General features: G+C 35.9%; 2 protein-coding genes across 3 annotated transcripts; both read left to right on the top strand.

Annotated features, from left to right (window-relative positions):
- Nucleotides 1-1,121: 1,121 nt before the first annotated feature.
- Nucleotides 1,122-7,730, top strand: LOC149402820 (RNA helicase family protein). Of its 2 annotated transcripts, XM_089609796.1 has the most exons (14): nucleotides 1,122-1,278; nucleotides 1,374-1,474; nucleotides 1,569-1,615; nucleotides 1,703-1,783; nucleotides 1,906-2,122; nucleotides 2,457-2,874; nucleotides 3,170-3,373; nucleotides 4,021-4,181; nucleotides 4,671-4,856; nucleotides 5,009-5,237; nucleotides 5,320-5,519; nucleotides 5,595-5,729; nucleotides 5,841-6,046; nucleotides 7,039-7,730. In XM_089609796.1, the coding sequence occupies exons 2-13, from the start codon at nucleotides 1,398-1,400 to the stop codon at nucleotides 6,022-6,024; spliced, it is 2,139 nt and encodes a 712-aa protein (XP_089465922.1). In that variant the 5' UTR covers nucleotides 1,122-1,278; nucleotides 1,374-1,397; the 3' UTR covers nucleotides 6,025-6,046; nucleotides 7,039-7,730. The 2 variants fall into 2 exon arrangements, with proteins under 2 accessions (XP_089465922.1, XP_089465923.1); XM_089609797.1 differs by lacking the exons at nucleotides 1,122-1,278; nucleotides 1,374-1,474; nucleotides 1,569-1,615; nucleotides 1,703-1,783 and having other exon boundaries at nucleotides 1,913-2,128.
- A 1,986-nt stretch (nucleotides 7,731-9,716) lies between these two features.
- MES15 (methyl esterase 15) lies at nucleotides 9,717-12,991 on the top strand. Its single transcript, XM_089609990.1, has 5 exons — nucleotides 9,717-10,310; nucleotides 11,557-11,784; nucleotides 11,961-12,104; nucleotides 12,338-12,469; nucleotides 12,565-12,991. The coding sequence occupies exons 1-5, from the start codon at nucleotides 9,885-9,887 to the stop codon at nucleotides 12,841-12,843; spliced, it is 1,209 nt and encodes a 402-aa protein (XP_089466116.1). The 5' UTR covers nucleotides 9,717-9,884; the 3' UTR covers nucleotides 12,844-12,991.
- Nucleotides 12,992-16,211: the final 3,220 nt, after the last annotated feature.

Genomic DNA, 16,211 nt, shown 5'->3' with positions numbered 1-16,211 from the left:
AGCCTTCTTTAAAACGAATCGTCTTTGGCGTATACTAAAAGGAAAATATTATCAGGACTCATCACTTATGGAGGCCAAGAAAAAGTCAAATTATTCGTATTTTTTACAAAATCTCCTTTGGGTGAGATAGATTATACTATAAGGCATAAAACGAAAGGTGAGTAACTGTATAATATCCACCCTATTTTAGACCCGTGGATTCTGTGACCATATTCATTTTGATCAATATTGGCCTTTCAAGTGTTGGATGAGAATTGGAAAATGGGGGACTTCATCATGGACTGGGGACGATGGGATTCCACTCTTCTTCAGTAATTTTTTTTCTCGAGAATGATGTGGTGGTGATAGAAAAATGCCTCTTAGCCTAATTTCAAGCCTTGCCGACTGGTTTGGGATCACGACACCAACGAGAAATTTTTATGTGATATCGGCATATAAAGTGGCTTTTGACAAAGAACACGGTAAATACCAATTGCATACATCGAACTTCAGTGGCTGGTGGAAGAAATTGTGGCAAATGAATATTCCAAATATGAGACCTTATCGACAAAAAATGAATTCGGCTGGTTGGGGGTGTGCTCACTGATGGTATGTGTAATCGATGTCACGTCGGGAAAACATAATTATGACGAGAGATAACTCAATTTTTTGGCTTTCGCATTTACGTGTTCATACAGTCTAGTACACTTTTAGTACGTGTAAAATAACTTATATATATATATATATACTAGTCACTATTATATGTATTTGGTTACTGTAAAAAAAAAAAAAAAAATGAAGACATCCACGACAATTATATAGTTAGAAACCTAGTAAAATAGAGATATATTAACATATATATATCAATTGAAAGTAAATATGAAAAATATAAATTATTAGGTATTATTACTTACAAAAACTGATAACTCAAACTAAAAAATTCCAAGTACTTTAATTACATATATAATTAAAAGTCTAAAATATTAGGTATTATACAATTTTATAATTAGATGTAGTTTATCAAAGGTGAATTATTAGTTTTCATATATAAAAACCACGAGGTATTACGCTACGGACGGTGCACGTAAACATTTAAATTTCTCTTCTATAAAATAAAAATTGTGTAACTTTCCGTAGACAGATTTTTGTTTTTGAAATAATAATAAGGTTGTGTTTGGTAGTTAACTCAATTATTTTACTCAAGAAACCACTACGACGCCGCTCTCAATCCGCCGCGTGGTTCGCTTTGCCGTCAAAAGTCGGAGCTTCTCTAACGAACGCCGTCGCAGCTTTTTCAAGGCAGGTTTTAGTTGTTCTTTTTAGTGGAGAAGTCTAGGTTTTGTTCTGGTGTAAATATTTTCTCAGTAAAGCTCACGAGAGCTCCGAATTTTCAGTGTTGCATCGATTGTTGAGCTTCAATGGCTCAAGGAGGTCTCAGCGACGCCGCGAAGACTAAGCTCTCCAATGAAAATCGCCAGCTAGATTCCTTTACCAGGTCGAGCACAAATTTCTGTTTTGTTGCTCAGTGTTGATTTGAAGTTTGGAATATGTTTGTAATTAATATTATAAATTGATTACTCTTAACTCAGGAAACAGAAAATCGCTCAGCATAGGAAATCTCTTCCAATCGCCTCTGGTATTGTCAACAATAATTTAGACTTTCGTCCCTCTCTTTCTCCGAACTTTATAATATGCTTACATGTGCTATATGATTCTCTGTTAGTTGAGAGACGACTTGTTGAGGAGGTCCGAAAGAACGATATTATGATTATTGTTGGTGAAACTGGAAGCGGAAAAACTACTCGTATGTTTCTTATATCTGTATATATATATGTACTTTTTGAATCTCTGTTAATTCAGTTCTCTTATCGAGCACTTTACTGATCGTGTATCGAAATTCCGTTTTCGATTATTTTCTATTTATAGAACTACCGCAGTTTCTATTAAATGCCGGGTTTTGCCGAGAAGGGAAAGTGATTGGGGTGACTCAGCCAAGGCGTGTCGCCGCTGTCACTGTCGCTAAGCGCGTGGCCGAAGAATGTGGTGTGGAGTTGGGTCAAAGGGTTGGCTATTCCATCAGATTTGACGATTCGACTTCTGGGTCGACTAGGATCAAGTACATGACTGATGGACTGCTTCTGAGGTAAATGTATGAACAACTTCATTTGCCTTTTCGATATATACACTTAGTTCTGTTGCCCGTATTAGAAGTTACTTGGAAGATATTGTGGTACGTGGATAATTACTGCGATTGAACAACTATTCTGCAATGAGCTTCTCCTTCCATGGGCGCGAGATGTACCTTGTTTGTGGGGAAACCTTGATAGACATAACATAGTCATTTTAGCATTATGGAAGTTGTGAATTTGTGATATTATTTATGTAGTAATATGGCCCTTTAAAGTTGTATGGTTACGCATCTCTTACTTCTCCAATTTAGGCTGTGAGCTTATATTTGATTTCGTGTATCCTTCTAGGGAAGCATTGTTGGATCCATATCTTAGTAAGTATGCAGTTATAATCGTAGACGAAGCGCACGAGAGAACTGTGCACACAGATGTGCTATTGGGCTTATTGAAAAACGTTCAAATTGCTCGGTCAAAAGTGGCGAATGGTCATGGAAGTACTGAAGGGAAGAAGAGGAAGAATGAGGTGTCGTTGGAAAAAGAAAATGGCGGCCAGAGCACGAGTTTTCTCAAGCAATGTCAAGGAAGTAAATCCCCTCCTTTGAAGTTGATAATCATGTCTGCTAGTTTGGATGCACGTGTCTTCTCTGATTACTTTGGTGGCGCAAAAGCTGTTCACGTTCAAGGGCGACAGTTTCCTGTGGATATACTCTATACTCGTCATCCTGAAACAGATTATTTAGACGCAACTTTACTCACTATATTCCAGGTTCTTCTTAAGCATATATCAACTAAACCTTTTGTTTTGAAGTTCTTGTTATCTTGCTCAAGCATCAAGGGTTATCTAGGTTTTATTGCTGAGCTGATTCTGTGCGAATTTATAACCAACTTTTATCCATGCTTTGTGTTTGTTTCTTCACTGAAGTTTATGATTAACTTCCTCTAGCAATGAAACTATACATTTTTTTCCCTTCTTTTCTATAGTAGTGTTTCAAACAACGATTTCTTGTCTGAAGTAGACGTTGATTCTAAATATGTCTCGTCTTCTTGTATGTGGTTGATAGATTCATACGGAGGAGAGTCCTGGTGATATACTTGCATTTTTGACGGGTCAAGAAGAGATTGAATCGATTGAAAGACTTATCAAAGAGAGAATTAAACAATTGCCCGAGAACGATAGAAAATTATTAACAGTTCCTATATACTCTTCTCTTCCATCAGAGCAGCAAATGCGAGCTTTTGCACCCACGCCAACAGGGTTTCGCAAGGTACTTCATAATGTATCTAAATGTAATTATCATTATGTATGTGTTTGTTAGACTCATCATATAATCATGAGGGCGAATCGGTAATTTATTTAATTAATCAGATTTTATCTAATATTTTACTATAAATAAGCAGTGGGATGGGTCATGGGAGTTCACGAGAGAATCGAAGGAGTTGATTAGTTTAGTTATTTTAGGAGTAAGTACTTTAGAGGTACTGATTGGCCTACGTCTCGAGTTGTAGGCCTTTTGGTCTAAGCATCGATTAAATTCTCAACAGAAGTATCTAATTGTGTTCTTAATTAACCCGGTTCGTATCAGTGTATCACCTATATGTATGTCTCTGTGTGAGCTTTTCTACAAGTACTGTTGTTGCGGCATTTCTCTTTCTGTGATTGAGATACATTCACACGTGAGCTTAAGCAAAATGATTGTGCTTGAAATGGAATTTTATACATGTTCTGTTAGATGTATAACTTATCCATAACCCTGGAATAAATCAGTTACTCGGTTTAAAAATATTCTATGTATAGGGGTAACAAATATTGCTGAGACATATAACATGCTTGAAATGAAATTTTATACGTATTCTGTTAGATGTATCCATATCCCTGGAATAATTCAGTTACTCGTTTAAAAAAATTCTGCAGGTTATACTGGCAACAAATATTGCTGAGACATCAGTGACAATTCCTGGAATCAAGTATGTAATAGATCCTGGGTTTGTTAAAGCGCGCTCTTATGATCCGAAGAATGGATTGGAATCTCTGGTTGTGGTACCGATTTCTAAGGCACAGGCACTTCAAAGAAGGTAAGGACACACGATATGCTTTGATAAAACTACATTTTTAATTTTGAGCAACATGTTAGTAACTATGATATTAATTAGAAGTTCATTTTATGCATGAACATTGCTTAATTTGTGCAGTTAGTCTGCATAGTGATTGCAATCCTTGTCCATATATTAAGCTTGTGCCTAGTGAATGAAATACTCACTCTTACTACTTTAGCAGAAGATTTTCTTCTTGGAATCAGTAGAAGATTCTGAAAAACTGTTTTTTATGTCTACATTTTCTCCATAGCTATTCTTGGACTAGCCACATATACCTTTTATTTAATAGAGGGTAAAGTACATTTTAAAAGTTTGTTGTGTCAAGGATTTTGTTTGATCAAGGTCTTAGTAGTATAATTTAAACATTGAAGGTTATATGCAGATCTGAATTAGTTTGTTACAAAAGCACGAGCCCATTAACACACATTCTTGCTAGTAGTTTGGATGACCAATAAAATTTTTCTGCAGTGGACGTGCAGGACGGCAAGGACCCGGAAAATGCTTCCGACTCTACCCAGAGAACGAGTTTGATAAGCTTGACGACTCGACAAAGCCGGAGATCAAACGTTGCAACCTTTCTAATGTCATTTTGCAACTCAAGGCTCTGGGTGTTGATGATATCATTGGTTTTGACTTTTTAGAAAAGCCTTCCAGGTGACGGTTTTTTTGTTGTTAGTATGTGCAGTTCTATGAAAATGAAGAGAGTGTGGTTGTGAAAATATATGAATTTTATCTCTACTTAATATTTGTTGTCTTGTCTCAGAAAGGTGTTATATGATACTTGCATATTTCTTGCACATAAGCAGGTCCGCTATCATTAAATCGTTGGAACAGTTGTTCTTGCTCGGCGCTTTAACAGATGAATGTAAACTCTCAAACGTTGGTCAACAAATGGCGCGCCTTCCTTTGGACCCTGCTTATGCCAAGGCTCTTATTTTAGCTAGCGAGTTCAAGTGCTTGGAAGAAATGTTGATAGCTGTTGCAATGCTCTCGGTGGAATCTATATTTTTTGCGCCTCGCGAGAAATTAGAAGAGGTGTGTGTGTGTGTGTGGTCACATGTGATGTTTTTTTCACTGTTCTGGCGATACTTGAGACAACTCTATCGTCTATTTACAGGCAAGGACCGCGATGAAATCCTTTTCAAGTCCCGACGGAGATCACCTCACTCTAATCAACGTGTTCCGAGCATGTAACGAATTTATGGAGAAGAGAAACTCGAGCATCGGTAGAGAGAAAGCTGACAAGATGCAGAGAAAATGGTGCAAAGAAAATTTCATCAATAGTCGCTCCTTGAGGCATGCTTGTGATATTCACCGGTATGTTTCTGCAAACTCCTTTATTTGATGATTGTTTCCGTTGTCTTGACCTTTTAGTACTATTTTTATATGCAGCCAAATCCGAGGACACGTCCAACAAATGGGTCTTAATATCGCCTCTTGCGGGGACGACATGCTTCAATTTCGACGATGCCTTTCCGCTTCGTTTTTCCTAAACGCAGCTCTCAGGCAACCCGAGGGAACATACAGGTATTGATTTTTGTGTGTGTGTGTGTGTGTGTATATATATATATATATATATATATAATTATGTTCTCGTGTAAATTGATTTCTGTAACATCATACCAACAAAATGTGCAGGGCTTTGGCAAATGGCCAGGTTGTGCAGATTCACCCATCTTCTGTACTGTTCCGGTCGAAACCTGAGTGCATAATTTACAACGAGCTTATCCAAACCAATCACAAGTACATACGCAATCTTACCAGAATCGACCACTTGTGGTTGACTGAGCTGGCTCCTCAGTTTTACACCGTGCAGGGTTGAAAGTTCTTAGATGCTGACTCAGGTGACTGTTTCATTCATTCATTCTTGTGTACATTCTCTGCCTTGTTATCTGGACTGTTGGTAATTATTGGGTAAGAAAATAAAATATTAATTATGTACCTTTAGTTTTGAATTAATGTCACAATCATCCTCTTCATTTGACATCATATCACAAACCTCCCTTCTGTTTATTCATTTATTACATAAATATTTACTGTGATTTCACATTCTTTAAAATCATCCCTATAGTCAATTTATATATTTATTTATAAGTATTACTTAAAATGCCAAAATAACCTGATTCTTTAATAATGTCTTAAATAAAAAATTTCACCTTGTAATTTAGCTTTAAAGTACTTGGTTTATCAAACGTAAGAGTAATATTATAGGTGTGAGCAAACGGCAAAGGGTATTTGGGTATTCTAAAAAAATGGATTTAAAGAAAGTGAAAAGTAATTGTTGACCGAGGTATGCGTAAAAATAAGAGACTTTTATGCAGTAAATGGTTAATTGGAGTAGTTTGACTTTTGACCTTTAGTAAGGGTATTCTTTAAAATCATCCCTTAAGTCAATTTTGTTTTTGTTTATTTATTTATGAACATTTCTTAAAATGCCAAAATAACTTTAGTTTTTATTAATATATATTAAATAAAAATGATTAAAAAATTCACCTATAATTTAGCTTTAATATCTTGGTTTATTTTGCGTTATAATATTAGAGGTGAGGTGAGGTGAGGTGAGTAAAAGGCAAGGGTGTTTGGGTATTCTAAAAAAACTAAAAAAGTACTTTAAGAAAGTGAAAAGTAATTATTGACAGAGGGATGCGTAAAAATAAGAGACTCTTATGTAGTAAATGGTTAATTGGAGTAGTTTGACTTTCGACCTTGAGTGGGGTATCATAGTTGACCTTTTCCCTTGTAAGATTTGTGCCTGACCTGACCATAATTATTGCGTCTAAAAAAGAAAGAAAAACTGTGTCCATCCAAACTCATAGGAGTAAGAATTTCAATGCAGGATTTGGAGCCCGTGAGATTTTCAGATCAAAGCTGTCTGAATCCATTGCTTCAACAACAAACAACTTCAAGCTCTAGTTCTTTGGGTGGACTAGACAAATGACGGGTTTATTTCTTCAGTGCGATTCAATTTTGAGCCTTTGATTTAATTCACAAAGCAAAGCTGTGATGTAACTAATTTATAGCTCTTCCAACAGAAGAGCAAATCGAGTGGAAAGTTATTCTTACTTAGGGAGATACTGAAACATGTGAGGATTAAGACCGTACTACAAATACACACAATTTTGATAATTAACTTAAAGGGAAGAGCAATTTGGATTTATTAGATTCGAACAGTGTGTCAAACATTTATGTCAAATTGTGACAGGTTCTTTCTGATTCTAGGTGAGGAAAGAAAATTGCTATGCTTCACCAGCTCTTTGACTTTTGTGCGTTGACTTGTGTCAGCGTGAGTAAAAGAGAAGACTCGTAAACATGTGGCTCTTCTAGGATCGTGTAGTACTCGGAGCAGCATCTACGAAGTTTTCTGATTAAATCAATATGATAAATAAATAAAATAAAATCACGACATTTCTTTGAGTTTGTTTTTCTTTAAGAAAGGCAGTCTAGTTGCACATGGACTCTGTCGAACTTCGTGTTTCATTGTAAGCTTTTTTTTTTAGAAAAGTGGTTGTCATCACATTTTAGCTTTTAGTTTTGTTTTGTTTTTTATTTTTTATTTTTATTTTTATTTTTAAAACCATTGAGCTCATAATTGGCCTTCTTTGCATCGGTAATTCATAATTTTTTTTAAAAATGATCAAACAGTGACCTATGAACTTATATTTCAATTTAACCTAATTTCTTGGCAAATGTTTATAAATAGATAAGGTGTACTGAGAGTAAATATACATTCGTACTCGTCTCTATCATTAATTTTAATATATTTATTGACAACTAAAGGGCATGGGTTAAATGTCTAAAACTCGAAATGTTAAAGAAACATAGCACAAAAATGAATAATTTAGTGACTACTACTAGTCCAAAGTGCAAGTAATTCCGTCTTTTTAAAACTAGATAAACCAATAATTTGTTTGAAAACTAAAGTTCCTGAACTTAATGGATAAAACAAAAAAAATATTAAAAAGAAACAAAAAGCCTAACTACAAAATAAATCGTCTTCTAATGAGATAGAAATCTCTTCTTCAACCGAAATATATAAATCTACCGGTCCCTTGTATCGTCTTAACTCTGAAGTCTGAACTAATATGGCTTTAACTAATATATGTACTTCACCTATTAAATGCAATTAATTTAAGCGGATTTGTTAATTCTTTTTTCCTTAAAGAAGAGATTCCGAAACGGCTGCGTATATTTAATTCCTTGAAAGTCTTACTTTTCATGCCCACCAAACCTAACTCTCATAATTAGGAAATCTAAAAAAATGTGCTATGATGGCCCATTAAATTGGAGACATTGCCGACTCTCATAAATCATATAATTAATACACAACTGTTGCAATGTGTGGATATTAATTACTTCCTGATTTGGCCACTCATAGTCTCATACAATTTTCGACCTAAACCTCTAGAAACATTAATTAGACTCGTAAATAATATAGACATCAAATTAAATTTTATTTATCTACTACTCATTATTCAATTTATTACACTAAAAATGAATGTGCATAAAAAAATCTTATTTTTTCTGTATCTATTCATAAAAATGAATATAACGCTTAATAACTACAAAAATAAAACAACAAAAAATCACCTTTCTAAACAAAGCTTAAAACCCCTTCAAAAAAAGAAAAGAAAAAAAAAAGAAAGAAGCTTAAAAGGGACTTTACAGTCAATGACGGAGGCTTAGGTCCAGATTAGACCAATATTCCCTGAAATTTTAAAAATTAAATTCTCACCTCTAAATTTTTTAAAAATAAATATTTATCCTAATATTCTATATTTTTAGCTCTAAATTATTTAACTTTTATTTTTATTTTTGCCCCTCCTGAATATTTTTTGTTCTTACACACCCCTTATAAATTTATAACTTTTACCCCAAAATTTTACATTTTAGCCTAAATTATATAATGCTTTCATATTTACCCTCCTGAATTTATTTTTCTTACACGCCCCTTGGAAATTAAAAAAAAAAATATTAATCAAATTTCTCTCTTGCCTACAAGTTCTAACTCTGCGGGCATTGCTTTTCATGAAACTCTGAAATTATATATATATATATATATATATATATATATATATATATATATATATATATATATATATATTTGACACCATAATTCGGGTGATTTCAACATAATAAAAGTCTCATTGACATTTTGTTGGACACAATAATCAATATCATGAAAAAAATAACATAGGTTAAATGACGCAATTCTTTTAAAATACTAATCTATATAATCACACATGTAAAACTCTTAAATTTGAATATCATATAACACAATTCAAACTCAATCACATCATAATACTATTTTCCAACTAATACCCCATAGAAATCCATTTCACCACATAGCAACAACAATGTTACAAGCCTAAATTGAAGTTAATAATCGCTTTAACTACAACACAATTTACAACAACACTTTATAATCATCATTATACATATCCGCACCAGCACATACTAATAGGCATCTATTAATAATATCCTCTTTGACACATAAACTCTCAATTTAAATAGTAGACATATACTATTCAATAGAGATTTGTTCATTTCATTCATAGAGCCGAGCTCTCTGTCTATATATAGTCAGTTTAGTAATTTAACCAATACCAAAACTCTTAAATTCTTCTTCAGACGAAGAAAATAAAAGAAAAAGAAAAAAAAGGACAAAACCTTTCACAGAAATACATGGGAAACTCTCAGGGCTGTTTCTCTTCTTCTCACAAGCAATTCAACAAGAACAGCATTAGCGATCTTCCGAGACTGCTCTCGAAGACGAACAACAAGTCTCGATCGTCGATCGACTCTTCTTCCTCTTCTCCGCCGCGATCGTCGACGACGGCGACGAAGAAGAAGAAGAAACAGAGAGATCAGAGGCACGAAAACGACGACGAGCTTGCTCTGCGAAACCAGGCTATGGCCGCGGCGATGATGTTCCGGGAGTACCAGAGGACCGGCGGCGACGCGGCGGCGTTTGTGATGAGCCGATCGGCCTCCGTCGTCTATCCGTCTCCGGCGCCGGCGAAGATTCCGGGATTCACGAGGAGTTCCAGCACTCGGCCGAGGTTCGGATCGGAAAGTGTCGTTCGGCCTCAAGAGCTCGTCGATTCTCAGGTACTCCTTTTTTTTTTTTTTTTTTTTTTTTTTTTTTTTTTCTCTCTTTCTTTCTTTATATTATTATAATTATGTTTTATCGGAGATTTTATAAATAATTTTATTTGAATATTTACAATCTGACCTTATTAGTTTATTATGATTTATATCGGATATATAAACACAGATTACAATCAGAACTTTTATTCTTAAACATGTAAGATACAATTTGTAATTATAAATTAATGAAAAAGAAAGTATAGAATTATTTTAGTTATTTTTTTTAATCGAAATTCTAGTTACTTGTTTGATAATGTGTGCGTGTGTGTGTGTGTGTGTTTTTTTTGCATTGATTAATTTGTTTTTTTTTTTTTTTTTTTGAAAGCTGAAAAATTGTAAATTGAAAGAATTGGTAGTAATAAATACATATACATATACATATATATATATATATATATATATATATATATATATGTGTGTGTGTGTGTGTGTATTTATATATCTATGATTATATTGTTAGAGTTTGAGTCATGTGACGTTCTGGTTTTTTATTCAATAGCTGTTTCATAAATCTAGTTTGATACATAAATAATATATGTGTGTGTGTATTTATATATGATCCATTTATATATTTATTTATATATCTATGATTATATTGTTAGAGTGTGTGCGCGTGTATTTATATATCTTCCTTTGAATCGTCGCGAAATGTATACTTCAACCCAACTACTCTCAATTTCTTCATATATATATATATATATACACATATATTAGTTGTATTGGCTGTATTGTAAGCTGTAGCCCCGATTTTTATTTATTTATTTTTAATATAAGAACTGAACTATTCTAACTGAGAAACCACTTCTTTTTGGTTTTCTATGCGAAAAAAAAAACATTTGTTATGATCTCATTATTATTCTTATTAATTTTTTTCATCAGTATGACAATATAAAATATATCCAAGCGCGTGCATTAAAGCTATAGAGATATCATTGCTATAAATACATTATAATAAGAGGATTCAGTCCACATTAAATAAAAATATGTTGGATTCAATAATCAACATTCAACTATATTTTTCAAAACAAGACTTAATTCCCCAAAAAGAGATCAAGGAGAAAAGAAAAAAAGTAAAGAAAATGCTATTCCTTTAAGCTTATTTCAATTTTCTTTTCTCCTTTTAATGATACAGCTTGAATTGGAAATGTTACATTAGTACAATATGATCTTACTCATTAATTTTGTTTTACAAATTGATTAAATATAGGGTATGAAGAGCAAGATTGAGGGACTAGAAACAAATCATTTTGTGCTAGTTCATGGAGGTGGATTTGGAGCTTGGTGTTGGTACAAGTCAATGACACTATTGGAAGAAGCCGGCTTCAAAGTCGACGCGGTTGACTTGACTGTCTCTGATTCAAATTCCGTCAAAAATCTCGCACAATATGTGAAGCCACTGACTGATATCTTCGACAAATTAGACCATGGAAATAAGGTTAAGATGATAAATATATAATCAATCAGATTATGGATTTTTAATTGAATTTTGTATTCATAACCAACAAAATGCAAGTAATTTGCTTAATTAACAAAAGCTTGGAATTTGTTAGGTAAATAATATCTCATAAATTCAGCTAAAAAAAAAATCTGTCTTCTTTAATTATTTTGCAGGTTATTTTGGTTGGACATGATTTTGGGGGTGCTTGTATATCATATGTCATGGAATTATTTCCATCAAGAATCTCAAGAGCCATTTTTGTGGCCGCACCAATGTTGGCCACCGGGCAGAGCACGCTCGATTTGTTTTCGAGACAGGTTCGATTATTCGCTGCAATTATTTCATATTCAACTACTAATGAAAAAAAAAAAAAACGGGGGACGAATTAAATTATGGACAACTAATCAGCAATTGGTTGATAATAATGACATGAAAGCCCTTCCCCAAAACAAATAATTCTTTGGTTGATCTTTTTGGTTTAGTACCTAATCATAGATGTAAGAAAACTTTCTTTTAGCAAAAATAAATGAATAACAAAGGGATATTGCAGATAGGGAAAAATGATATGATGCATCAAGCACAGACATTTGTGTATGCCAATGGAAAAGATCAACCTCCAACAGCCATTGATCATAAAAAAGAAATGGTCAAAGATCTCTTCTTTAACCAAAGCCCTTCAAAGGTATCGTCGTTATTTTCACTATTGAGTTCTAGACCTATAATTTTAATTTTTTTTTTTTTAACTCTTTTTGTGTGTGTGTGTGTGTGTGTGTGTAGGATGTTGCATTGGCGTCACTATCAATGAGGTCTATGCCTTTTGCGCCGGTTATGGAAAAGCTCTCTCTATCGGACTCAAACTACGGCTCGGTTCGTCGCTTCTACGTGGTAACCCAAGATGATCGAGCGGTGAATGCAGCGCTACAGGACACAATGATCGAATCGGACCCTCCCGAGCGTGTCTTTCGACTTAAGGGCTCGGACCACTCGCCTTTTTTCTCAAGGCCTCAAGCTTTGCACAAGATTTTTTTAGAGATTGCACAAATTTCATCCAAGTAAAACAATAAAGAAAGACTCCATTTTTCAAGTGTGAAGACGCACATCAAACATCTTTGTTAAGCTAAAGAGCTTAAATTTTTAGTAGGATTTATTTGTATCAATAATTGTGTATAGAATTTGAAAAAGTGAAATACATCTCTTTTTAATATATCTATGAATGTTATTTTACTTAAAAAGTATTGAGAGTTCAAAATTTAATTAATACATGCTAACAATGTATAAGAATTTTACTTATCTAGTGATTTACAATTATATCTTTTAGCAGGTAAACATTGACATCAAGCTAATTGTCTCCTAATCAAGTTTTTAAAAGGGGAGAAATGAGTATTAAATGTGTTCGTGTTTCTTATGCTAATATCCAGTAATCACACACAAAAAAGTGTCACTAATCATGCTAATCATGTAACAAATGACCCAAAATTAATTGTCGGTGACCTCAACAATCTTCAAAATAAACTTCCACTGTTACTACTTTGCCGTTAATTATTAGCAGAGTTACATATGTCAAAATCCTATTATGATATGATTTTAAATAAAATGTTTAATAATAATAAAAAAAAACCAAGGAAAGAAAGGCATAAAATAAGTAATAAACATTATAAAGGAAAAAAAAAGTAAAAAAAAAAAAAAATCGAAAACAAACAGAACATGAACCAAAATTCTCGACCAACAAAGAGTCTCCTGTCATCGCCACCAGGTCCAGAACCATCTCAGCCACTCTCTTCTTCACTCACGGTGCCGATTTCGTCTTCTTGGACGAGCAGTGAGTCGAATAATTTATTTCCGGCATCGGACGAGTAGCGAGTATAGGAATTTCTTTCCGGTATCGTTGGAGCTCTGGTTCAATGGAGAAGGACATATGTGTTGGTCTCAATTAAGGATCTTTGTAGGAACAACTATGAAATAAGGAAGTAGAAATCTGGAAACAATGACTTTTGGGGCAATTTTCTATATTACGTTGAAGAGGAAAATACAAATACAAATGTAAGTGATGATTACAAACCTTTCCAAACAACTCTATTTATAGGAAAACAAGAGAAGATGAATCAGCCCAAAACCGTAGGCTTTAAACAAATCACTAATGCCCATAATGGACAATAAAAGACAATAAACTCAAAGAAAAAAACAGCCAACATAAAGACCTAATAACACCTTGTAATTGCTCTAATACGTCTATGTAACCGAAGCCACTAAAAATTCTACCAATTAATGAGAGCAAATAAAGTTTAAACTCACAATCTCCCCCTAAACTTGTTTTGGTTCGAGGTTTATTACGCCGAGCAGCTCTCTCATCTCCACGAATTTGACTCTTGCTAGAGCCTTGGTGAGAATGTCTGCACATTGCTCTCCGGTGCTTACGAACTCTTCACTGCCTGTTGGTGTAGAGTAGTAGGCTGCTCCATGTAACGACTCACGATGCCAACTGCATATGAGATATCAGGTCGAGTGTGGGTCAAGTACCTGAGACACCCGATGATACGCCTATACTCAGTGGGATTCACAAAGATTCCTTCCGCATCCTTTCCGAGCTGTAATTTTGCTTCCATTGGATATTTGCTCGGGTTGCAATCCGCCATCGCAAACTGCTTCAACACCTTCTTCGCATAAGTCGTTTGCTTCACCGTGATACGGTCTTCCTTCTGGTCCACCTCGATACCGAGGTAGTATGAGAGCAACCCGAGATCACTAATCTCGAACTCCTTCATCATCTGCTTCTTGAACCCCTCAACGCCCTCAATGCTTGATCCCGTCACGATCAAGTCGTCGACGTATACACCAACGATGAGCACCTCTGCTTCATGGTTCCTCGTGCACACAACCTGCTCTTGAGCACACTTCACGAAGCTGAGACTCATCGTTCTCTTGTTTCTTGTTGAGGTAAGTGTTCCACGCCCTTGGTGCTTGGCGCAGTCCGTAGAGCGCTTTGGACAGTTTGTACACCTTGTGCTCCTTATTCTTGATGATGAAGCCTTCAGGTTGGGAGACGTAGACTTCTTCTTCGATATCACCATTGAGGAACGCCGATTTGACGTCCAAGTGATGAATCTTCCATCCACGATGAGCTGCGAGGGCAAGAATTAGCCTGATGGTGTCGAGTCTCGCCACTGGTGCAAAGGTTTCCTCGAAGTCAACTCCTTGCTTCTGCACGTACCCTTTCGCCACCAGTCTTGCCTTGTGCTTGAGGATATTGCATTTGCTGTCTCTTTTCAACTTGAACACCCACTTCAATCCGATGGTCTTATGACCGGCAGGCAAGTCGGTGAGCTCCCATGTCTTGTTCTTCTCGATGGACTCGAGCTCTTTCTTCATGGCCTCGTTCCAGGCCTCCTCGGTTGCTGCCTCGTGATATGTTGTTGGCTCGTCGGCGGTGAGCAACAATAATTCGTTGAGATCCATCTCTCTTAGTGGTGCCTCTACATAGACATTGGCGAGGGAACGGAGTTTCTTGGGGACATCTTCGCTTGTGGACCCGTCCGAGCTCTCTTATTGTCGAGGAGAGTTCGGACTCGCTGGTGGAGTTACTCCGTTTTCCGAATCCACTACGTCGTCATCTCGTAGGATTCCGAACTCCACGGAATTTTGTACGAGCTTATCGTTGTCGTTGCACCACTCCCACTTCTTCTCCTCCTCGAACACGGCGTCTCTACTCACATGGATTTTTCCACGAGCTGGATCAAGAAACCTGTGCGCCTTGCTTCCGTCTTCGACACCGAGGTACACCATTGCTTGACTTCGATCATTGAGCTTCTTGAGATGTGGTCCCGCAATCTTCACAGGTGCGGTACACCCGAACACTCTCAAGTGCTCCAAATGAGGTCGCTTGCCGGTCCATGCTTGGTAAGGGGTACAATCTCCTAGCACCTTTGTCGGCAAACGGTTCAAGAGATAAACTGCATGTCATACCGCCTCTCCCCAGAGGTTCTCCGGGACTTGCATGCTCTTGAGCAAACTTCTCGTAGTTGCCATCACGGTGCGATTTCTCCTCTCTACCACACTGTTTTGTTGAGGTGTGTACGGTGCCCGTGAGGTGACGCTCGACTCCCTCTTCTATGCAGAACTCCCCGAACTTTTGGGATGTGAACTCGCCACCTCGATCAGTTCGCAAAGTCTTCAACTTGTAATTCGACTTGTTTTCCACGAGCTTCTTGAACTTCTTAAATGCTTCAAAGGCTTCTCCTTTTTCTCTGAGCATGTACACCCACATCCAACGACTATAATCATCAACAAGTAAGAGGAAATACTTGTTACCAGCGAGTGATGGCGGGGTGATCGGACCACACAGATCTGCGTGCACAAGCTATAGAGGATGCTCGGCTCGGAAGTTGGCTTGGGCAGGAAATGGAAGCCTTGTTTGCTTTGAGACCAAG

This window comes from Urtica dioica, chromosome 3 (assembly GCF_054948205.1).
Source record: "Urtica dioica subsp. dioica isolate 48M chromosome 3, U.dioica_male_clone48M_v1_H2, whole genome shotgun sequence".
Classification (NCBI taxonomy): Eukaryota; Viridiplantae; Streptophyta; class Magnoliopsida; order Rosales; family Urticaceae; genus Urtica; species Urtica dioica.
This window is presented reverse-complemented; position numbering and strand designations above follow the sequence as displayed.

Excerpts from the sequence above, each read along its gene's own strand:
- LOC149402820 (XM_089609796.1), top strand. The coding sequence starts at position 1,398 with ATGGCTCAAGGAGGTCTCAGCGACGCCGCGAAGACTAAGCTCTCCAAT. Across the intron at positions 1,784-1,905 it reads TGGAAGCGGAAAAACTACTC|AACTACCGCAGTTTCTATTA; the intron begins GTATGTTTCTTA and ends TTCTATTTATAG. Across the intron at positions 5,730-5,840 it reads CAACCCGAGGGAACATACAG|GGCTTTGGCAAATGGCCAGG; the intron begins GTATTGATTTTT and ends CAAAATGTGCAG.
- MES15 (XM_089609990.1), top strand. The coding sequence starts at position 9,885 with ATGGGAAACTCTCAGGGCTGTTTCTCTTCTTCTCACAAGCAATTCAAC. Across the intron at positions 10,311-11,556 it reads AAGAGCTCGTCGATTCTCAG|GGTATGAAGAGCAAGATTGA; the intron begins GTACTCCTTTTT and ends GATTAAATATAG. Across the intron at positions 12,105-12,337 it reads TCGATTTGTTTTCGAGACAG|ATAGGGAAAAATGATATGAT; the intron begins GTTCGATTATTC and ends GGGATATTGCAG.